At 38.6% G+C, this 23728-nt stretch overlaps 3 protein-coding genes across 3 annotated transcripts; 1 reads left to right on the top strand and 2 right to left on the bottom strand.

The window, feature by feature from the left end:
- The first annotated feature begins 15880 nt into the window (after nucleotides 1-15880).
- On the top strand, nucleotides 15881-17408 carry K441DRAFT_657427 (uncharacterized protein). The gene is made up of 2 exons (XM_067648177.1): nucleotides 15881-16119; nucleotides 16178-17408. Exon 2 carries the CDS (start codon nucleotides 16211-16213, stop codon nucleotides 16997-16999), a length of 789 nt encoding a protein of 262 aa, XP_067505613.1. The 5' UTR covers nucleotides 15881-16119; nucleotides 16178-16210; the 3' UTR covers nucleotides 17000-17408.
- Nucleotides 17409-19231: 1823 nt separating this feature from the next.
- On the bottom strand, nucleotides 19232-19760 carry K441DRAFT_53576 (uncharacterized protein). The gene has a single exon (XM_067642387.1). It carries the CDS (start codon nucleotides 19620-19622, stop codon nucleotides 19326-19328), a length of 297 nt encoding a protein of 98 aa, XP_067505612.1. The 5' UTR covers nucleotides 19623-19760; the 3' UTR covers nucleotides 19232-19325.
- Nucleotides 19687-20216, bottom strand: K441DRAFT_657425 (uncharacterized protein). Its single transcript, XM_067648176.1, has one exon. It carries the CDS (start codon nucleotides 20097-20099, stop codon nucleotides 19899-19901), a length of 201 nt encoding a protein of 66 aa, XP_067505611.1. The 5' UTR covers nucleotides 20100-20216; the 3' UTR covers nucleotides 19687-19898.
- Nucleotides 20217-23728: the final 3512 nt, after the last annotated feature.

The raw sequence follows: 23728 nt of genomic DNA, 5'->3' as shown, positions 1-23728 counted from the left end.
TAATATAAACAAAGGGCCTTTTTGCAAAAGGAAGAAAAACGCATCTACGCTTTACCTAGACGCCTAAATATAAAAAGGCGTTCTAAGACCTTAAAAATGCTTTTACTAAAGCACTTATTCTAGCTTACTTTACACTAGGACAATAACTCTACCTTAAAACCGACTCCTTAGACCACGTTAACGCAGGCGTCCTCTCCTAGATAGGTAATAATAGTCTCCTCTACCTAGTCGCATTCTACTCGTCTAAGCTTATACTGTGACGGCGCTGGGGCGCGTTACCTAGTTAGGGGTTCGCTTAGGACTTGGCATGTGTATATAGACGTGGCCTCACCACCTTCTCTTACTCCTTAGCTTAATATCTTCGTAATACAGCATTCGTTCGCTTCTTCTTGCAAGCATTCATTCAAGTCTCTGTCGAGACATTTGTTTGATAGTTCGAGCCGTCACATATACTATAAGAGTATAACTATAAGATCTATAATAAGGAACTTCTCGCAATTATATAAGCGTTTAAGGAATTTTAACTAGAACTCTCCTTAGTAGAACCTAATTAGCCAACTAAAGTTCTTACGGATTATTATAACCTTAAGTACTTTATAACTATAAAGTAGCTAAACTAATGCTAAGTACGCTAGAACGAGTTCCTCTCTAGTTTTAACTTTAAAATTATATATAAACTAGGAGTATAAGGTACTAAGCCTAATAGCCTAATATACTGCTTATAAGACCTCCCCTAATTAAAAGAAGACCCCTATAATTAGTTCTAATAATAGATAATCCTAAAAGCACGAAATTTAGCCTTAGGTATACTACCTATAATAAAGCTAACTAAACCTTAGCTTTATACTATAGAACTAAAGTTACCTTCTAAAATTAACGAGCTTATTACTATGGTATATAACACCTCTGTTAACCTATTACTATATTAACTTATTACCGCAAAGACCGTCGGCGCCTATACGCTACCTACTAACCTCTAAAGCTTAGGCCAGATTAATATAGCAACCTTAGAAGTAAAAGAGAACAGGCTCTATTATAGAGGCCGCCTATTTATCCCTAACTTAGAAAATCTATAACGGTAACTAATCTAAATAGCCTACAACCTCTAATTAAGCGGCTACCTAGGCAGAGGAGGAACCTATAAGCTTTTTAGCTAATACTACTTTTAGCTAAAAAATAATAGACTTAGTTAAATACTTTATAGGCGCCTACTACGGTTATAAGCGCTTTAAGGTCTTTAATATAAAGTATCAAGGACTATTATACCCTCTACTAGTACCTATATAATAATGGGCAGATATCGCTATAGATTTCGTCATTAACCTACTACCCTATAAACGACACGGCCGTACCTATAAGAACATCCTTATAATAATATACCAATTTATAAAGGAGCGCCACTACGTCCGAACTAAAGGTGTAGCCGTCATCAACGTTACTAATGCCTTTCTTTATAAAATTTACTAACTATATAGGTTACCTAACTCGATTACGTCTGACTAAGGTATATAATTTAACTCTAATATATAAAGACGAATCTGCTAATACCTTAGTATCTCCATTAAGATATCTATATCCTTTTACTATAAAACTACTAGGTAACTGGAAAATGCTAATACTAATATAAAAGCGTACCTATAATAGGTAGTTACCTATAGTTAAAATAACTAGGTAGATTACCTCCCACTAAGTAAATTCGCAGTAAATAATTACGTTTTAACCACTATAGGACTTACCCCGTTCTTCGCAAATAAGGGTTATTACCCCTAATCTGGCATAGAGCCACTAGAACCTATTAATAAGAAACTACTATATAGAAAACGCCTTAGGATNCTACTTACTAACTAGTATATAAACTGTATAAAAAATCTACTTAACTACTATAAGGGAGAAATGGCCTAGGCTTAAGTAAAATAAGCCTACTTCGCTAACCGTTATAGAACGCCACTACTAAAGATATATATTGGCGACTAGGTATAGCTAAATATATATAATATCTCTACGTAAAGGCCTATAAAGTTATTTAATTATAAGAACCTCGGCCCCTATCTAATTAAACGAGTTATTAATAGGGGAGCCGTATACGAGCTAGAACTCCTACCTACCCTAGCTACCCGTAGGATATAGCCCGTATTTTACCTATAGCTACTACACCTCTATTAGCCTAACCCCTTAATAAAGTAGATATAGCTTAAACCCCTACTAGTACTAATCTAAGATAAGAATAAAGACGAGAACTATAAGGAGTGGACCGTTAAACAAATTATTAACTCCAAATACTTTAGTAAAGGTAAAGGACGACGGCTTTACTATAGAGCTATATATATAGAATTTAATATAAATTAGCCAGAATGGCAACTATAGGAAGACTTTAAAAATGCAAAGGATTTAATTAGCGACTTTTATTATACAAACCCACAGAAACTGGGCTTAAGCAGAGATTTTATACCTAATCCTCTATAGGAGCCCTTATAGAGTTAAACCGTTATACATTACCACATAAGGGCAAATTGCCGTTAAATTGCGTTAAATTGCGGTAAAGTCCGATTACATAACCGGAATATCGTTAAGATGTTTAGAAACTTTAACTAGCGGTTAAAGTTATCTAATTAGTTAGATTTTTAGATGCCAAGCCTTATTATATAACGTTGTTTTAAGCCTTTAGCAATACCCCCCTTTTTCTTCTTTTCTATACCTTAAGTGTCCCTTTTATATATATATAGTAACTATAGCATTACTAGAGCTCCGCCTCTATAAGAGGAGGGGTAGTATTACGGAACCCTACTGCAGGGGCCTCTATAGGAGAGCCCTATGCTCTTGCGTATACCTTACGTATAGCTTATATTAGCTACGCGTAGGTATATTACCTCCTTACGTTAGGAAAAAATTTAGCAGCATTTTGCCAGCATTTTTAGCATTTCGCAGCATTTTGCAGCATTTAAAACAGACTATACGCATTAAGCAGCATCTAGGCAGCTATATATATATATTATATATAAAATTTTTATTTTTAGATAGATAATTGGATATAGTATATTATATAATAAAATTTTTTATAAATTACTTATAAATTACGTAAGTTATTCTACTTCTTAAAAAAAATTTAAAAAAATTTAAACTTTTTTTAGAAGTAGAATAACTTACGTAATTTATAAGTAATTTATAAAAAAATTTATTATATAATATACTATATCCAATTATCTATCTAAAAATAAAAATTTTATATATAATATATATATATAGCTGCCTAGATGCTGCTTAATGCGTATGGTCTGTTTTAAATGCTGCAAAATGCTGCGAAATGCTAAAAATGCTGGCAAAATGCTGCTAAATTTTTTCCTGACGTACGCCCTTAACCCTTACAATCGATTGCGCAACGTTTTATAGACTCCTTAAATATATACGCTCTGTAGCCACTGCCCCCGTTCCGTAACAATAATAGAGGGAGATAATAGAGAATTATTAGTTATTTAAGGGTAGGCGCTAAAGACTAGCAATATAGGTATAAGCCTATCCGGGCTAGCGGAATCGTTAATAGCCTTAATAGCTATTTATAAGATAAGCTCTTTGCTAGTGCCCTTTAGTTTTTAACGAAATAATCTTATATACGCGACGTAATGGCGCGTAATATTATTTTACTTTTTTAATACTATTATATGCCTTAATAGGGACTTCCTTAACCTTAATTGCTATTGCCTTTATCTATTATTAAAACTCTATAGATAAGAAGTTCTTTCTTATATTATAGACGATTTAATTAGGAGGTCCTAGGTAGATATTAATTTAGTATAATTAAAGGATATCCTATACGTTCCTAGCTGTTACGGCTCCGTAACGGATCTAGTTAGGGGGCTCGCTTGAGCCTTGGCATATGTATATAGACGTGTCCTTTTCCACCTTCTACTCCTTATCTTGATATCCGGGTCCATAGACATTCCAATTGTATAGGCTTGCATACGTTCATTACGGCGCTCGTGCCTCGATTGACTGAGTCGCTGTGACACTAGCTAGTATATCCTTTAAGAAACATACGGCTTAGAAGGAGGTTAAGAAGTTAATAACTTAGAGTACTGGCTGGCCGCTAAGATATATAACGTTAACGATAATATAGAAGTTAAAGTTATAGTTATCTTTAAAGGTAAACTTAAATCGGCTAGGAGACTTCTAGTTTATTTAGTAGTAATAGTAGTACTTTATAAGATACTTAATTGCCTTAATTTTAACTTTATAGCCTACTTACTAAAGAACCCTAAGTAATTAATAAACGGATAGGTGGCTAAAATAATAGTATAGCTGGCGTAACTCTAACTTAGTTAAGTGGCTTTAAGCAACACTCTTTTCTAGTTAATAAAGGAGTAACTAGGGGCAACTCTATTTACGCATAACAGGTACCTAATTATCTCCCTAAACGAGTATATTCTTAAGTTTATTAAGCTTAATGCCTAATTTATTTATATTTCTAATGTAAAATAGAAATAGGGTATTTGTAGGAATAACGTAGAAAGTGATATACCTTAAGGGGGTTTGGACCCTAATTATGCTAAGAGAGATTATAGTACCCTTACTAAAATAAATTATATATTAGCTTACCGTTAAATAGTTAATCTAAATAGAGTTATTAAGCTGCTAAAGAGCTTAAACTTAAGGTTCTCCTACTATAGATACTCCTGCGGCTCTGGTATCTGGTATAATACTATAAAAGATATTTGCCGAGTATCTATTATTAAAGGAGAACGCGGAACTCTCCTTTAGCTTATTAAAAATATCTAACTTTGTAATAAAATGGAGCGTAGATTAGTTATTAAGGATAGTAATGGTTTATATGCCATCTACCTTACTATACTTAGTGAAGTATTGGTTAGGAGAGTGGTCCTTAATTTCTATATCTATAAGGAGCTGTTCGGTTTTATTAACCTTACCCTTAAGATCTTTTATGCCTTCGTATTAAACTAGGAAGCTTTAGAAGTAGGCTATAGTAACCTTATAATTTTTAACGTTTCTTATACTTTAGCGAAACTTATTATATACCTCCTTTCGCTTATTAAGAGAGTGCCTAGTTAACTAGTAATTTGGCTTTTTATAAACGTAGCACTTTTTTTAACAATTACTTTAAAATAAACCTCTAAGAGGACCTCCACGATTGCCTCGTGGTTGACGTTAATTATACCCTCTACTATAGTCCCTACTACGGCCACTATATGTTTAATTAGTCTAGTTATAGTTATATTAGTTAGTTGGGTTATCTAAGTTAATAAAAGTAGACTAAAGTTAGGTGTTAAATTACTATACTTCTTAAAAGCGTAGAGCGGTGCTAATAGAAGATCTTAATTAAGTATACACTCCTTTATAAGTATTTGCAGGATTAAAGAGAGTAAGGTTATATTCTTTAACACCTTAGTATACACTAATAACTTAATTATATAGGCTGAAATCCTCTTAATATAATTTAGATAGACTACGCTAAATTATCTAAAGTTAATTAAAGAGCTTTTAAAGATAATTAAGCTAAGAGATACCTAGGTTTGTAGCAATAATCCTTAAAAAGGTAGTCTCTCTCCATTCTAATATATACTACTACTTATTCTCTTCTGTTTTAAAGTAGTATCTTAACTTATATATTATGCGGTTAAAGTTATATCCTTTTCCTACTAAATGATTATAATAGAAGGTACTAGCTTAGCCCCTAAGTATAACAGAATAGGCGTTATAGTATTAATTAGACTCTATTCCTACCTTTTAGTAATAGTTATAGAAGATACGCAATTTCGAATTAAGAACATTATATAATTCCTTACTAAACTTCTTCTCCTAATCCAAATAGAGTTTCGTAAGCTCTATAAGCAATTTTAAAATACCTCTAATTTAAGATTAAGATAGAGGAGGTAGGAGTTACATTATAGGCTGCAGTAGGGATGTAGGTCTAGTTAGTGGAGTCTAAAGGTTATTAAATTGCGAAGTAATAGGATCCTGTGCCTGCTCTTATTAGGGTATAGTATTTAACGTTAAAGTTATAGGTTAAATTAGATACAGAGGAGTTAAAGGCAGAGGTAGATTTATCTTTAGAGGTGTATTGCTTGGATTCTATCGTAAGTTAAGCTTCCTTATAGTGCGTAGTTAGTGCTTAATCTCTTATAGAGTCCATTCGTGCTCTTCTTTTACGTTAATAACCTACTCCTAAATATTGTTTCTAATAGTACCCCCATTTATAGGTATAAATACTTTATACTCCTGTAAGAAGTTATAAAAGTCTTATATAATATCCTTCTTTATAGGAGTTTATATTCCCTTTATCCATTTAATAAAGTCCTCCCTTATATAGTATTATAGCATAGTGTTGTTATATTTACTGTCTTTATAGTATGCTATACGGTATAATAAGAATCCGTTTAAATCTTGTTAATTAATATCTTTAAGGTTAATTATATTGGTTTTCTATATCTCTAGGTTAATATCGTCCTTATACTTCTTTAGGTAGGTTAACGCTATAATAGGGTCTACGAAGGTATACCGAAGGTATTAAGATGGTTGTTTAACGCGTTTTAGTAAAAAAAAAATTAAGGGGAATAAAGGTTATTTAATGTGTAGTTAGGTAGTAATCGTAATCCTACGGTCCGCGAAGGTACACTAAAGGTATTAAGATAGTTGTTTTGACGCGTTTTAGACGTTAACTTAAGACCTTAGGTTTAGTAATACTTTTAACCTAAAGTACTTAACCAAATCTTCGTAAACGTAATTGTTCTACATAATAGACGCAACTTAGTATCTCCTAGTACTTAGTAACACTTCTATTACTAGTTTTCTATAAGTTTAAGGTAGTATAGTATTGCCGGGATCTATTCTATATAAGCGTATATAGCACCCCTATACGAAACTATTTCTTCTATTTAAAAACCTAGCTGCTCTATAGTTAACTATATATTTAACTACTAATTAGTGTTAGTTATATAGGGTGACTTACCAATAACGACTACTCGAGTAGGTTATAGTAATGTTAGTTAATATACTTATTCTAGAATGAGGGAGGATAAGGAGCTTAAGACTCCTTACTACGCTAGTGCCGCGGCGATACGTAACGACCGCTTGCCTTATTCCTAATAATAATTACTGCTTCTATTACTATTTAATCTTTACCTTTATTACTATCTCTACTTTTACTTTACTTTACTATTTTTATTACTACTTTAGCTATTATTATACCTATTACTTTAAATACTACTTCTACTATTACTATTATTTTACTACTTTTTCTATTATTACTTTTATTACTACTTATAGTACCATTACTTCTATTTTTTTAATACTTTTACTTTTATTATTTTTTACTTAGTTACTCCTTTATTGTTTCTTTCTTTATTACTTTTATAACTATTTTTATTTCTATTATTATCTTTATCCTTACTATTATATTTATATTTATATTTATAGTACTATATTAATTTTTATTACTATTACTATTACTATTTTTATTATCTTTTATATACTTCCTTAAACAATTAGACGGCGACTTAGCCGCCGTTTTTGGCGATTTGTAACGCTGTTTTCTAAAGCTAATTTACCTAAAAAAACCCTAAAACCTACGGTTAGTGGTCCGAGCGCTAAGGTTATCCAGATTGCCTATATTGGCCTAGCCTAGGCGTAAATAATATTAGCAATAGAGCAAGGCACCCTTGGCCTTTTTTAACGCTAAGGTACGCCTAAGTACGCCTAGGTACGCCGTATATTTATACCTTTAGACTCTAGCAAACTATCTTCACTCCTATTACCATTAAGCGCTAAAATAGGCCCCTTTAAATTTAGCTAGCTAGCATACTTAAAATGGCTTCGCCCTTGCTTATTAACTATAAGTAGCTACCTATTTTCTCTTCTCCCGCTAGACCTACCTATTCTATTTACCGTCTACCTTACTTATCTTTAAACATTTATTAATAGCAGTATTATACTAACTCTCCTTTCTTTAATATATTCGCCAACAATAATATAATATATAATAATACCTATTAGACAAATACTCTTTATCTAAGGAAAGTAAATATGCAGATTTAAAAACCAATAAAGCTAGTTCTAGTACAGACTTAACTAACGTTAATACCTATAGTAACGATAACAATAATAATCGGGCATGGCTCCTTGCTAACAAAGACTACTTGCCTAAATACTATCTTAAACAGCTTAATATGTTTAATAAAGTATATATTGGCATATATCTAGCTATTAGGATTATTAGCAGCACTTATATAAAATTTATAGCTTAACATACTATATAAGCTAAGTAGTTATTTTATATAATAAAACTAAAACAGATTAGTATATATAGGTAATTAAGATAAATACTATTAAATTAAAAGCTTTGTATAAAAAATAAGTTAAATAACCTTAAGTAAGAGCTTAGTTCGGCACTACTGTTTTAAACATTTTTTTTAAGACTCTTAACACCTATTTATATCCTCTCCTATAAGATTATACAACACGCCCCTAAAAAGAGTTATTTTAGTTTATTACTTATTACTGGAATTAATAAAATAGTAATAGCTAATAGCGATAGTCGTGGCCATTATATATACTGTTATTTTTAGCACTACTATTTAAGGGCAAAAAGCTTTCTAATCTAACTTAGAGGATTAGTAATATAGTTATTGTACTTATCTTGGCTTTAAGGTTAAGTAAACTTATTAAAATCCTTAATTAGATTATACGAATCTAATTTTTATTTAGGAGAGGCTTGCCTATATAGTAAAACTAATAGCTAAGTAGAAAAAGTCTTAGGCCTAAAAGCTTACGATTAGTAATCCTCTTAAAGTCCTTTAACCTTTTTAAGTATAGCCCTTTACTACTTCTTTTTCTAATTTGCTTAGATATACCTTATATAATGTTTAGAATAAAAAATAATTGCCGTAGTATATAATGGGGATTTATTAGACTTTAGGTAGTATTTATTAAACACTTTCTATTTAATTTAAGTCCTTTTACTAAAGTAGCTATTGTTCTTATAGTGTTCCTATTATATAATATTAAAAAAACTCTTAAAAGTAAAGAGAATTCTTATAAGACTCTACTTAAAATGCCTAATAAAAATATCTATTAAAAAGAAAACGTTTAAGATTGTTATATTATACCCTTAAGTTTCTAATATTACTCTCTTAAAGATCTAGAGGAAGTTATATACTATATAAAGCAAAGTCCAATCCTATAGAGTTAAGAAATCTTCGCCTAAGGTCTTAGTATACTTCTTTATATAAAGATTAATTACTAACTTATACTCTAAGGCAACCTAAAGCATCTAATACTAGCTATTCTATCTTATACAATTATCTAATAGAATTCTTCTTTAGGTAAAAGTAAGGAAGTCTTTTATACGGCTAGGTAAGCTTTAAGTGTATATAATAATATTATAGAGTTTACCCAGTATACCAAAAGCTTAAAATAGGCTACTTTTAGAGTTTATATTAACTTAAAACCCTCTTTTATTCTTAACGTTATATAATATAAGCTTATCTTTTTAAATTAAGTCTTAGAAGAAAAAGGCCTTAATAGATAGGTAGATAATATAGCTATTATACCAGATTTATTAGTATATAGATTTCCACTTTAAATTATATTCTTCTTAAAAATACTTCTAAATCGTATAATATAGGACATTATTTATAGATGCATTATTAGCAATAATAGCACTAAGTCTCTATATAATACTATAGTTCTAAAGTATTAGAAGTAGCGTTTAGAACTAATCCTCTCTACTATATAATAGAGTTATATAAAGCGCAAGAAGGCCTCTTTTTAATTTTTAATTTTAATCTATAAAGTATGCATAAACCCTAAGTAAAAGATGTCGATTTATAGACGCCTAGATATCCAATAAGAGATAAACCTTAAATATTACTAATTAAAGCTTCTTTCGTATAATATTCTTCTGCGCTATAAATATATTCTAGACTATATTATTAACTATAGAGTAGGCTATTATAATATAACCCTTAACCTCTAGATTAAGGACCCTATAAAATACGTAAAACTCTAGCTATTTAACTATTCTAAATAGAAGTCTTTATATAGTTATTATTTAAGCGCTATAGTAATAGCCTTCTAATTTAGGGTGTTTTAAAGGGTAAGTATATTAATATTATTTAATTGCTTTATATTACAGAGTTATATATAAAGATATTAAAGTTAATTACGGGTTTTTATATAAATAGGGCCCTCTTATTTTTCTAAATAGATATTATATTTAGTTCTTAGGTAATTTTAGAATTTTATAGTAGATTTTAATCAATATACTATTATTATATAATGTTTATAGTATATAAGCCTTATTTTCTTATAGTGTGTATCCTTATCTTTATCTAGAGCCCAAGTATATATTTATAGATTAGAAGTCTTCTTTTACTAGCGGTTTAATAACTCCGTATTAAGGGAGTCTAATATAGGTATAATAAGTAATAAGTCTGTTTTAGAAGCTATGATATTTAATAATATATTTATATAATATTAAAGTTAAAATATTTTTAAGGGGCGCCAAGAGGATCTATAAATATTTATAAATATAGCCAATACTCACCAATACTCGCCAATACTCGCCAATATTAATCAGTGTCAATATTGATCAATCTAATTGGCCAATATTGAAAATAAAAACCACGCTGAGTTGCCAAGCCAGTAAACTATCAGTTGGTTGAATTGATTGAATCTTGGCAATCAATTCAATTCAATATTGAAACCTCGTTGATTGATTTGCAACCCTGGCCAGCAGAGCATTAAGCCATCTCGTCCGTGTTTTGTGCCCACCTGCTCCCGTCTTCTCAAAGTTATTCTACACCACTCCTCCATGCTACAGGAAGGGTTAACTAATAACCACGTCCCTAAGTCATATATCTGATCCAGCGCTAGTGATTCCACCGCCAATACCAACCATAAGGCTAAAGCGGATCAACGCAAACTTAGGCTGCAACCGCGGCGGCGGACTTAGGCTCATCTACCCCGCTAGGAGGCAGGCAAGGACACCGTTGTGGTCGCCGATGCGACTAAACGTGTAGAGATGGCAATTCGAGCTATATTGAGGGGCGTCGTCATCCTCGTAGCATATCTTGTGCAGCGGCAAGCTCGATAGAAAGAGTAAAAAGGAGATACTTAATTAATTAGTAGAAAAGCTAAGGACGTTAGTAGGATTCCTTATAGATAGTTAATATTTTGGATATAATTACTCGCTTATTTAGTAGCGGAGCGGAGTATATTAAAATTAATTAATATAATATGATATAATGTAACCCCGCGTGTTATATCGATCGCTATCGATTAGATTTTCCACCACCCTGCTATCTACGTATTTACTTAGCTATTTACCTTCCTATTAATGCATTCCTATTAAAATATATACTTACTTGTATTTATTCTTCTTAATACACGTTCCTATTGAGAAGAACGAATTCGTTCAGGATGGGCGAAGCCGTTGAGTAGCTCACAATGTTGGGCCTCTATATCAGCCAATAGGTGCATTCATTGGAGCATTCCCCATTCCATCAAGCGGGTTCGAGGTCCTTCGAGAGCGGTTTTGATACCCTCGAACTCCTTAACTACCGCATCCGGATCAGTGTCTTTCTTCTGGGATTTAAGTACATTATTGACGAAAGACAAAGTTTCCCCAGCAGCTTCTCATGTGCAGTCCTGAGTTTCTCATATCCACCATTAACTCGGCCCAAATCTGCTCGAGGGACAACAATCTAATAGTCAATCTTGCGATCAAATTGCATTTTAGGATGACATATTGTGCTTGCCTCTATGCTCGTCACTCGCTCGTGTAGCGTTGCTATTTCCTCTACGGAGCCGGGCGTAAAGCTTGTAAGAAAGTAGAGCTCCACTGCAGGCTAGAACTACATTCTACGTACAGAGTGCAACGCCAGGAAGGAAAGGTAAGGAACGAGGTGGCTATAAAGGGGTAGGGGCTTGGTAGAGCCTCGTGCAGAGCCTCGTGCGGAGCCTCGATCTACGCACCGTGACAAAACTATTCGCTATAGCGCTGTTAAATTTGACGGGGATGGGTGAGTAGTAGGATTGAAGAGCCTAAAAGTAGAAGTGAAAAGTGCCCAAATGAATGCCAGGTGAATGGGAATGCTCACAGGTTGGTATCCTTGGTTGCTAAGTTGTTGGAAGCTAGGCTCATCGTATTTGCGTTTTTGTGACTACTATTGGGTCTGGTGGCATTCTCTCATAGTGTGAGTGCTCTATTCCATTCTTCATATAGTAAGGGCATGGTATGTGGTATTAACAGTGGATCGTATGGCATCCTGATTGAGGATGAAATGAGTTTGCGAGTCGAGATTTGCGTTGAGGTTTGCGAGTTGAGGCTTGTGGATTGAGATTTGTGAGTTGAGGTTCGTGAATAAAGTCTGGTTGACTGAAATAGGAAGACGTCATCCTGGACACGTAGTCACCTGACCGACGCTAATTGATTGCATCGAGGCTGGGAGAGGATATCACGATGTAATGTGGGGACGGTGGCATGTAGCAGATAATGAAAAAGCAAGAAAACTTCAGGTGCATGTGAAGATATTCTGATAGTATTTTTGTGTCTATGATTGCCAAGATTAATTTTCGAAATGCAGCCAATATTGCCGAATATTTTTATATTATGATGAGGTTGTGCGTATACTAGCTGTGGCCGTGTTAGCTGTAACGCAGGAAACTCATTCATGTGTCTGCTCAATCAGTGTACGCATCCTCTTCGTCGTTCAGAATCTCAGATGAGGCCATGAGCAGCCCCAGGAGTGAGCCAGGGCGCAAATATAGGCTTAGGTCATTCCAATGTTCCAGGCTGCGTTGTGTCACCAAAGTGATTCCGGATACTTTCGGTGGCTATCGCGAGCGTGCTAGTGAAGCACCACACCTCGAATTCGAGTTCCTTGATTTTCTGGATGCAAGAATCTCATGTCGCTCCTCCGGCTTTAGAGTATCCTTCGAACGGAGATAGGAACTATTTGATTTGATTTGATGACTCCTTTGTTCCAACCCTGGCATTGCGTTTTCCTTCTTAAGTCCGACCAACCGCTATCTGCGTCAACAGCTCGCAAGCCGTCCGAGATGTCCAAGGTACTGAGTTTTTCTATATACTTCAGGCTGTCAAGATGGGGTCAAAGAATCGAATGCAAGTGAGACGTTGATAACAGCTGAGAGTTAGGCCGTCCGTCCACGAGTCGAATTGTTTCTGGTGGCTGCTAAAGCTGTCGCTTAACTGTCCTTTATCAGTCGTAAGGATTATCTCCCGGCCGAGTGTAGGAGATTTGATTGATTATTATGAGGAGGCGGAACAGAAAGCCCTCATATTTATAACTTGGCTTTTTGGTTAAACTTCTCACTTGGGCATCCCATGTATCTTTGGATCGGACTTGTCAGTGGACTACGAGGACAGAATGCGCTGTGCCGAAGAATTGTCGGCTAGAATACGGCTAGAACACGGCCTAGTGGTTCGTCCTTTTTGGATCGGAATGGGTGGCCGCATTTCCCAATCGGTCAAATGCTGCAGTAAGCACAGCGATGTTATGTTCTTCGGCTCCATTTCCCGAAACGGTTATTGCTGAGGCCCCAAATGCGCTGAACTGTCAGCTGTTGAGTCAAGAGCGGCAGTGATAATCCTGCACATAGCGAATGTGTTGCGCAAAGTAAAAGAAGAGGGAACTATTGACAATACGCAGCGAATGACCCATGGTCTGAAAAGAAATGCAAGCTGAGACAATGGAAAGAGAAAAACAACATTTGGTGACAAGCGAGATTAATTAGCTACTTTGGACTCACGCGTGATCGGCCAGACATCAATCTCACGTGAACCACATTTGGGAAAAGGGGCGCGAGGTGATGAATATACATTGTTCGGCCTTGCCGGTGAGGCTCAAGCCATGGGACTGTGGATAGCTGTGTCACCGCGACCAGGGTCTCGCCTCCTTGTGGCATGCCTGGACACAGGGTACAAAGGGCCAGCGGTGTGTTTGGAAGTGCTTGTTCCCTTTTAGGATGAATGGAACGGTGAGACGCTTAATTGCTTGCAGGTCGTAGGGCTGGCTGGCTGCAAGGGATAGGGCAGGTGGCAGCCAACAACGTGGAGACGAAGTGAATGGGATGGGCTGGAAGCTTGGCCGCTGACTGTTTTTGATTGTGCCTGGAAGGATTGGACTTTCTTTTTGGGGCTAGAGCAGCACAGCCGAACAACCGGGGAGTCAAGTTGACGAATAATTGGCTGCGCGATCCGAGGGTTGAAGCTTAACTCCCCACAGGGAATGCTGAGGGCGTGGCGGAGTGCATGCGACCGAATTTGACTGTACTGGGCGCACAGCAGAAAGGCGGAAAGCGAAAAAGCGAAGCTCAGCAGGATGTAACACGGTTGCGATGTAGTCAATTTCAATTTCTCCGCGGCGTTGTCTGATGAACTACCAGGGTTGAGATTGTGCACTGCAAGATGCCTAGATAAGTGCAAGAAATATCCTGAGTAATCTGTGGACTAGGAATGTTGCCTGTGATGTGCGGTTGTGTTCTTTTTGTCAGCGCCCCAGCGCTGTCGTTCGTCCGTAAGCACGACAAGAAATGAATTGTAAGCAGCCTTGTGCGATGATGCAGGGCCAATAAGAGCGGCAGGGGCAGGTGACTGGACACCACCAAGGTTTGGTTTTGACATTGTGAGTAATCCAAGGCGTGCATGAAATGTGGGGGAATTAGATATCGGTGATGAGGAAGTTCAGCAATTGCGGGACGGATGTGGTAGAATTCCACGGGCCGAGTTTGTGATCATTCAAGCTCGAGTCACCAAGTCACCAAGTCACGACCACATCACGTCGATCCGTCAGTCGTTGTTCGAGACCGAGATGCGGGCGGTTTATGTGTGCATTGGACCGCGATCTCTCTGCCCGCCTTCTCCTCTGCCGCCATGCCGCCATGCCGCCGCGCAGTTACTTGTTCCCAAAGTCCGGGAGCCGACCGTCCATCGTGACCCTTGAAATCCGAGTGCGCCCGCCTGCCTTGGAGTTATGCAACTCTGCAGCGCACTCTAACTCCGATAACTGCATTAAGGCTCTGGGTCCTCTTTCTCAAATTCGACGATACTTGGCCGACCTTGGCCGACCTTGGCCCTGCGCTGTCCTGTTACAGTCAGCGCTCTGCTGTGTGCTGCTGTCTTTGTCGCAATGTCGGGTTGCAACCCTGGGAAGGGTTTAGAGGGCAGCGGCGTCAGTTGGCGGTGGGCATGATTTCTTAGTTAAGGTTGCGAGAGGCTGTGGCTAGGCCTTCCATGCGGGCTGCAGAGGCTCAGACAAGACAAGACAGCTCACCCGCGATCAAATGACACTGTCGCACGTTAAGGTTGGCTGGTGGAGTACGTAAGGCTTCCCAGGCAGCCAAATTGGAATATAGTGTTGGACGGGCAACGAGGCTGGCGCGCTTTCGTTTCGTCCGTAAATGCGCACAAAAGCGGAATCCATTTCGCTCCTTGCGTGGCAGTTACGAAGAGACGTGGCTTGGAATCGCTGTCGTCAACGTAGATGTAGTCAATGTCGCCATAGCGTGCCCTACCAGTGAACGATAAACGACAAAGATCGAAGCAGTATGAATCATCAGTCGACTGCATTGTTATTTCCTGCCGTTTCTAAACACCGAGGTCGCAATGATTAATGGTTGGATGGTCGAGAGCCAGCCATAGCAACAATCAGCCGAGCGGGCTGCATAATAATTAATCAAAAGGGCGCAATGGGAACTTTGCTGGAACTGGCGGAGACTAGCGGACAAAGTGATTCATCATCAGCAGCCTTGAGCCCGCGCCGAGCGGTGTGGACAGGGGTGCACTTTCCGGGCTTACATTGTCACCGACTTCCTCGTCCGCGCCCGAGTTTCCCGCTTAAACTCCATGCAAGCTGTCTTGGTCATCCTGTATCAGGTCAGGCCTAACATAAAGAAGTCCATTGCCCCCCGCGTTTGAAGCCATATCACCACAGAGCCAACAATACAGTACAACTATCTACAGCTTCAACAGCACATTCGGCAACTCGCCTCAACCAAGCCTCGCTTCGCTCACCACGTCGACGCTCAAGCACAACAACCCCTGCCTCGCATCACCGAGACCGCCTCCTGCCTCATTGGCTGCAGAAAATCGTAAGAAGCCTCCGGCCCAGTCATACACTCACACAATTCAGGCACTGACTCACGCCAGGCACTTAAATTTTTCGTTGCCCACATAACAAAGATGCCTTCCCATCTTCGGTTACAAACATCTTTCGAGCCTTTCTCCGCCGAAACAACTCGCTCTCACTTCATCTCTTCTCCACCACAAAAGAAACAGAAGATGAGCCTTACACAAACCTACTACATTGCCGCTTCGGCACGGTCAAAGCTGGGCAAGGAAGCTTGCCGGGCTGACCACGACCTGAGGCTCCTCGTTGGCCATGCCAACCTCCTCGACTCTCTCATGCTTGAGCTTGCTGATGCTGAGCGGGAACAAGAGGCATGGTTTAATCAGACTGTCAAGAAGGCCTCCAAGGCTGAGGAGCCCCGACACATCCAATGGGTTGACGCCATTGCTGAGGACCCAGAGGAGGACGAAGAGGACTCTGATACTTCAGACAGCGAATCAGAATCAGACTTCTACGATGAGGACGGAGACTTCGACATGATTGCACCGCTCCGCAGGATACCCTCACCACCAATCAAGATCACCACAACAGAGATTGAGGAGGAGGACGAGGAGGATGACTTCTACGAGGATTTTGAAGACGACGAAGAGCACGCTCTCACCCGCACATCCTCACAATCACCACCAGAGCTCGTCCATGACGAGGACTCGGACGACGAAACCCCGCCAGCCTCTCCGCCTCAGCCGAGTATGGAGTACTCGGAGAAGCAGAGGGAAGCAATCCTCACCACATCATACTACGACCATAAGCCTGTGGCCTTAACAACACCGGAGCAAGCCTCCTTTTTACAGGACGGCTTCTTCATACCTGAACGAAACAACGCACCGCTCATAGCTTGTTAGCTGCCACTTGATTACAGCATTTTCACATTGGCATTATGACTTTCAGCGATTGAGCAAGCGATGATTTCATTCACATTAGCATGGCGCTTTGGGAGCAAAACATCAAGCAATTTCTTTAGTTTTCTTTTGTTGAGAACTGTTTTTCTTTATCTTGGGAACTGGGCACCGCGGCGCAAAGGGTTTGCAAGGCTGCGAAGAGCCGATTCCACTCTCCCGGAGGATACTCGGGATTCTTGTTTTGTGGGTTGAAGTGATCGGAAGCATGTGAAACGATGGACAAGGATCAGTGGTATCACCAGGGCAGAGACAGTGAGATCTCCCTCTCAGCTGATGAAGAGGTTGAGACTCGACTGCGACTTAGCTAGATAACAATTGAAATGGTCATTGATCATATCACCGAAAAACCCGGTCTTTGAAATCATGCGGTGCTTGTGACAAAGTGAAAGTGACCTTACTTCTGCGACCGCTCTATGATCAGCTGGAACACCTGGAACACCTAAACACAATTTCAAAAACATCCCTTTCAAGCCTTAGGCTCTCAGCTGACAGTTTTTTACCAAGACCCCTGCCCTATATTCAGGGTTCGGTGATTCTCGCCATTTCGCCTTCTGCACGGGTCTATCGGCAGGGCCGTGCCCCACGCCCATCACCAAGCCTGCCGCCTTCGCTTCCAAGCCCTTGGTTCCTCTCGTTTTCGTCTGCAAGGCTGAAGAGGCCCCGGGCACTCGGCTTTGACACTGCAGTTCGCCCGGCGGCCTTCGGATGAACCCACACGCGCTCTTTCACCATAGGCTGTAGAGGGAGGGATGAGTTTGCCCGATGCGACAATCCTGAGGCATGCATCCTGATTGCAATCACGGGGTGATCAGGATGGAATGCTTTGATTTGGCTTTTTCCGCGGCGAAGCAGAAGCTGGAGTTTGGTTGTCGGAGTACCGCCGCGTTTCAAGATTTATCGTTTGCGGCTTCTTCGCTTTGCGAGCTGTTCAGCTGGACGCGGAATTTGAAGTTTTAGGAATTAAACCCTGGCCGGAAGCGGGTAGGAGTGTGTTTTGGGTTTTCTGCTGACCGTGGCAGCAGCCATGGAAATCCGCAGTTCGGCCCTGCGCTCTCAGACAAGGCGTTTCATCGCTTTCATCTAGGCAGAACGAGGATCGCAATTGCGAGAGCAGAGTACGGGAATGTACGAGTCTCGCCCCCGGGGGGGGGGGGGGGGGCGGCGCCTGCACTCCTTCAAAATTTACTTGTAAGGCGCTTTCGCACTGCTCACTGCTCACTGCTCGCATGCTCAATTGAGCCTACGAGCGTATACGACTCACCTTGGGCGGAACGCGCGGAATACGAGGAGCGAGGAGCGAGTTGCGAGAATGCGATGCTGTGACGCCTCGGCAGCTCTCTGCCGCTGCAACTCTAACATCCGAATAGCGAAACATCTAATCTGCACTTCTGACTCTAATCTTAAAAGGGTCGAGATCGCGAGCTGCTCTTGTGACGCGGCGGCTTTCTCACTCAATCTCATACGGGAGCTGAAGAGTTAGTCCGTCCCCGTGATTTTTTGCACAATGGTGAGTGAATTTTTGTTCCTCTCCGCCCGCTTCCATCCATCAAGACATCCTGTTAGATTCGCGCAAGGCAACGGGACAAAACGGATATCCTGAGCGCGCGAGCCGTGACGGCGACGCGCGATCGGAGGCATCCCTGCACCATCGTGCCGAGTAGGCGAGCCAAAAGGTCGGTGGATGGCTACATTCCCGGCTTCCGTTGGCTCTTCGCTCAACAGTGGCAGACCGGGTACAACGGATGTGGGCTATGGGCTGCCATGTGCAAACGCGTGGAGATGCCCTAACGGAGAATTTCTCGAAATCAAGCCTGTGGCTTTTCCCAGACGTAGAGGCGAGAGGGAAAGTAAGCATGTTACGCTGCTGAGGTGATGGAAGGTAAGAGCTTTGTAGTGGCCTTAAGGTAATAGTCTGCAACTTTTTTCCTTTGTCAGTCCAAAATTCATGCACAAGTAGCCGGTTTCTTTATCGAATTCCTGTTTCTGCATGTTTCGGTCGCCAATTGGTGGACCAATCGGTTGTTGAGCACAATTGCGTTTTGCGTAAGTAGGCCCCATTAAGCACATCGTGGTGCATTTCTGAAGCCACACGGAGATGCAATCCCTATTCCCGAGAGAACATTTCAACAATATGCACAGTAAAACGCAAGTTCTCTTTCACAATTTTGGATTTATACTGCCATTGGAAACTAGTCCAAAATTGCTGAATCAACGGTCCTTGCCACCGTCATCCCTGTGAGACATTGCAGAATACTTACAAGAATATCCACTACTCCGGGAGAGATTCTTTGACATTCCGGACTCCCAGGGATTTACCTAGAGAATTCTTAAAGGTTTCAAAGGACCATTTAGCCTTCTCGTCGTATCCTTTGTCTAGGACGTAATAACCCAACAGTACTGCAGGCATCATGGGTAGAGATACCGCGAAATATCTCCAGAAATGGCTTGCTCCTGGTATATAGCGATCATTCATACTGAATAGGCCGGATGTGTATATTAGAGGAATAAAAATCAAGCCAGCCAGCGTAAGTGACTTCACACATTTCACCTCACGCATAAACCCCATTTTCCATCAGGGCTTGCCGGGTACCAGCCATGCTCCAGGTCCTATCACACTGTTATTCAGCTGATAGGCCCTGAGCTTCAGACCTCTGAGATACATAAGAATATATTGAAAGTCTCTCTGGCAGCTTACCCAGGACGCCTTTTGTTTCTCAGGATCCGGACGAGTATCAGGTTCTGCTAGGGGGTATCCTAAACTCAAGTGTATAACCTCGACGTTTTCAACATATTCGGAGCAGGGTTGCACCATAGCCTGAAGGTCACTCCATTGCTGTTCAACCTAGTCGGCCGGAAGTCCGCGAACGCCATCACGCTGTAGCAGAAGCAACTCTCGCTCTGCTATCATGGCTCTCAGATAATCGATCAATTTTAGATACTGGAGCGCCACAATCTTCTTCATAAATACGGAAACGGTTTTAGGATCCGCAAAACCGTTGAGCAGCCCACTGCGATGCTGGAAGAAGTAGAGGTCTTCTAACATGCAGATCCTCGGTGGTCCATACACTCTCTCTGTATAGGCAATCTTCTCCCTGGTAAAATCCAAATAGCCGCCTTAGAATGGTGATGACAGAGTTTCGCTTTTGAGTTATAATACGCTCTACTTAGGCAGACACTACTAGCATTATTAGTTCTTTACCACTTTAGGCTATCGCTATAATACGAGCTAGAGGTAGGTATACTCGCGGGGAAGGATATAGCGCGCTTCTACTTTAATAGAGCTAAGTATAGTTTCGAGTCGTCGTCAGGCGGAGGAGTAAAAAGGAGATAGGATTTATACCTAGAAGTAAGCCATAAGCTAATGCGATCATGCTAAGGCATAGAAGGAGGACTTTCTAAGTCTATTGTTGTGGGTATAGAGAGTTATTAGATGGCTAGTTATATAACGCCAGGTTATTTATTGACCCGAGGTAACGTTGGTCACCGGGTTATGACGGTCCACCTAGTTATGACGGAAATCTAACCGCATTTAGTTATAACGGAACACCAAAATACTGCCGAATGCCGATTTGCAGGCAAATCGCTAGTAAAAACCATCGCAAAGTATTATTTTATTATTAAACCCGAATGAAGCCTTAAATATATATATGAGAGAGTCTATATCGACTTTTTACAGTGTATTAGGCAGCTGATTGCTTAGAAGGCCTATATAACCGCGAGTTGGCGGATTAAAGTCCTCATCTAAGGCCTCTTCGTCGCTTAAGGCGCTGTCCTCCTTATTATCTTCCTCATTAGGCAGCTCGTCTAGTTAAGTAGCTGCCTCCTTAATCCTCTTTAAGGCTGCAATAAGTTCCTTATAGTGTACTAAAGCAGTAAAGGCAGCGTTAAGTAACACCTTAGCTTATTCTTAAAGCTGTTTAGCAGTAGCTTATGTAAATATTATGTCTTTAGCTGCCTAAATTACTACTTATAAAGCGTCCTTAGTGAGCTTCTTTTTATATATACTAGATGCAGTCTAAGAGGCCTTCTATACCTTCTTTACTACCTTTCTAGCCTTACCAGCCTCCCTTTGGTGTTAATTAGCAACCTTTTTAAGCTTTATAATAGTAATATAAGCCTTTTTTCTAACTCTAACTTACTTCTTAGCAGTTATAGCAGCAGCCTAGCGGTCTCTTTTAGCTTGCTCTTGCGCAATCTTGGCGTTTTTTTAAGCTCCTTAGTAGCCTCTTTAGCAGCAACAACTGCCCTTATTATCTTAGTAGTAAGCACTAATTCGCGAGAGAGCACAGTACGCTTCCTCTACTTCCTCTTATTCCTCTCTATAGTATAGTTACGAAGGCTAATAGCTTTAACCTCTATTAACTTTATACCCTCCTCCAATAATTATAGCCGCCTTATTAGCTTCCTAACAACAATCTTAGCCGCCTTAGGTATAGTCTTAGGGTAAAGAATTATATAGGTGTATTAAGCTTAATTAGTATAAGTTTAGGGCGTATAAGAATATAAAGGGGAGGATAGAAGCGTTACTAGTATATCTAGGGGTAGTGTAAATAGTTGATTAGATAAAGGCTGCCTAGTATAGCGCTTTAGCACTTGTTTAGGGTTAAGAGGTAGAAGACCTACAGCTTTAAAAGCGCTATTAATTAACTTAGTAGTATAGACTTAAGGCTAAATCTTACTAATAATCTTTAGGAAGTACTCCTTATTAATACCGGTAATTCCATTTAATATATATTTATTAACTTTTACTAAATATAGACGCTTAAGGACTAAAAATATAACTAAATTAAGAGGCTAGAGGAGGTAGGTAGAGTGCGGTAGTAAGTAAATTAGAATAATCTTATATAACTAGTATAACGGAACCTTATAGCAGGTACTACAATAGGCTTATTATTAGGCTAAGTATATAGGTAAAGTAAGTTAAAGTTAACAACGTAATAATAACTAGTGGAGTGGTTGCCTAATAAATTAACTCTAATTGTATTCTAAGAATTACTACTAGGAAGGAACTATCTAGGTAGGGACTATAGTCCTTTAAATACACAACCGTACTTCTAAGAAATCCTCCTTATACGTAATATACGTATGCTCTATCTACTTTATTATAGATTATATAGATCCTATAAATTATATAGATTACCCTATATAACCTTAGTTACTATTCCTCATTATATAGCTCTATCGGCTCTATCTTAAACCGTGCCTAAATTAACTAACTAGCTTCTTCTAACTTTTCCCCAAGTAGTCATAATATTGTACTTAAAGCGTCCGTAACACTATCTCCCTCCTCTTTATCTTTATCCTTAAAGATCCTAAATATCTCTAGGTCGTTTACTAGAGGTATAATATCTATCTAATTAATTTAGTTAATATTATTGCTTATTATACCTAAAGCAATTTCTTCTTCTTTAACTGCTCGTCGCATTTATACTATTACTGCGATATTGTCTCTTAGTAAGATTATACTATCTCCGTATTCTTACTGCTTAAAAGAGGGGTTAGTCTATATTACGTTAGCGAACCTATCTATATAATAACTATCCTCTTATTTAAAGTGCACTAAAGCAAATATTTATTTATCCTATAATGTTTACTCTATCTCTAATGCTAAATATACGCAACTTATTGCTCTTAATAGTCGTCTAGTTCCCTAATTAATTTATCTTAAGGTCTTATATTTAATCTACTGCTACGCGGCTAAATAATAAACTATCTGTTACTTTGGCGGAACTACGCCGTTCCTAGGACGCTAAACAGGAGGCTGCTAATACTTAGCAACGGGCCCTTAAGTCTTATCTTACGGCATCCACTTAGTTAATCCATCTTAAGAAGGTTTATAAAAAGGTCTATTTTAAAGAGTGGAAATTTATAAAATAAGGTTTATAAGAACTTAGTAATAAGAGAACTAATTCTCTTTTAAGTAAGAAGGAAATAGATCCGAGTAGTTTAGTAACTGCTCTTTTTAGGTCCCCCTTAGGTAACTTATTCTTTAGTAATCCTTCTTTATTAATACTACCTGACCTAATCTCTTCTAATACTCCTATACCTTTCCTATAGCGTTCTTTAAATTCTCTAATAGCTCCTAGGTAGTCTTAGTGTAGCCTATCTACTTAACCTTATACTATATTTTATTATTAATATCCTTATAACTAACGATCTTTAAAATTTACTATTTATCTTCTTCCTATCCTTTATACGTGTCTGCTTTATAAACTAGTGGCTTAATATTCCTATATACTAGCTCTAGCATTACAATATACTATATAGGGTAGATCTTTATTTTAGCTAGTAGGTTTAACTTAAATATAACTAGTGAAATCTTTTATATAATTTTAAAAGGTCCTAGTCTAACATAGTCTAACTTCTTACTTAGTTGTCAACTCTTAAAAATTTTATATAGTAGCTATACTTTATCTCCCTCCTTAAGATCTAGTCCCTTAGATCTCTTAGTATTATAGTACTTTTTTATTCTCTCTTATACTTTCTTTACTAATTCTATAAAGTCTATATAAAGATTTATTAATATTTTAATTCTTTCTTTAGCTATACTACTCGTCTTCTTTACTTACTATAGCAATAACGATATTCTTAGCTTATATCCGTAATTTACCTTAAATAGTAATATACCTATTCCTTTTTAAGGTGTTATATTATATATAAACTATATAACTA

Source organism: Cenococcum geophilum (genome assembly GCF_001692895.1).
Source record: "Cenococcum geophilum 1.58 unplaced genomic scaffold K441scaffold_14, whole genome shotgun sequence".
Classification (NCBI taxonomy): Eukaryota; Fungi; Ascomycota; class Dothideomycetes; order Gloniales; family Gloniaceae; genus Cenococcum; species Cenococcum geophilum.
Note: the sequence above shows the minus strand (reverse complement) of the source record. Positions and strands in the feature narration are given on the sequence as shown.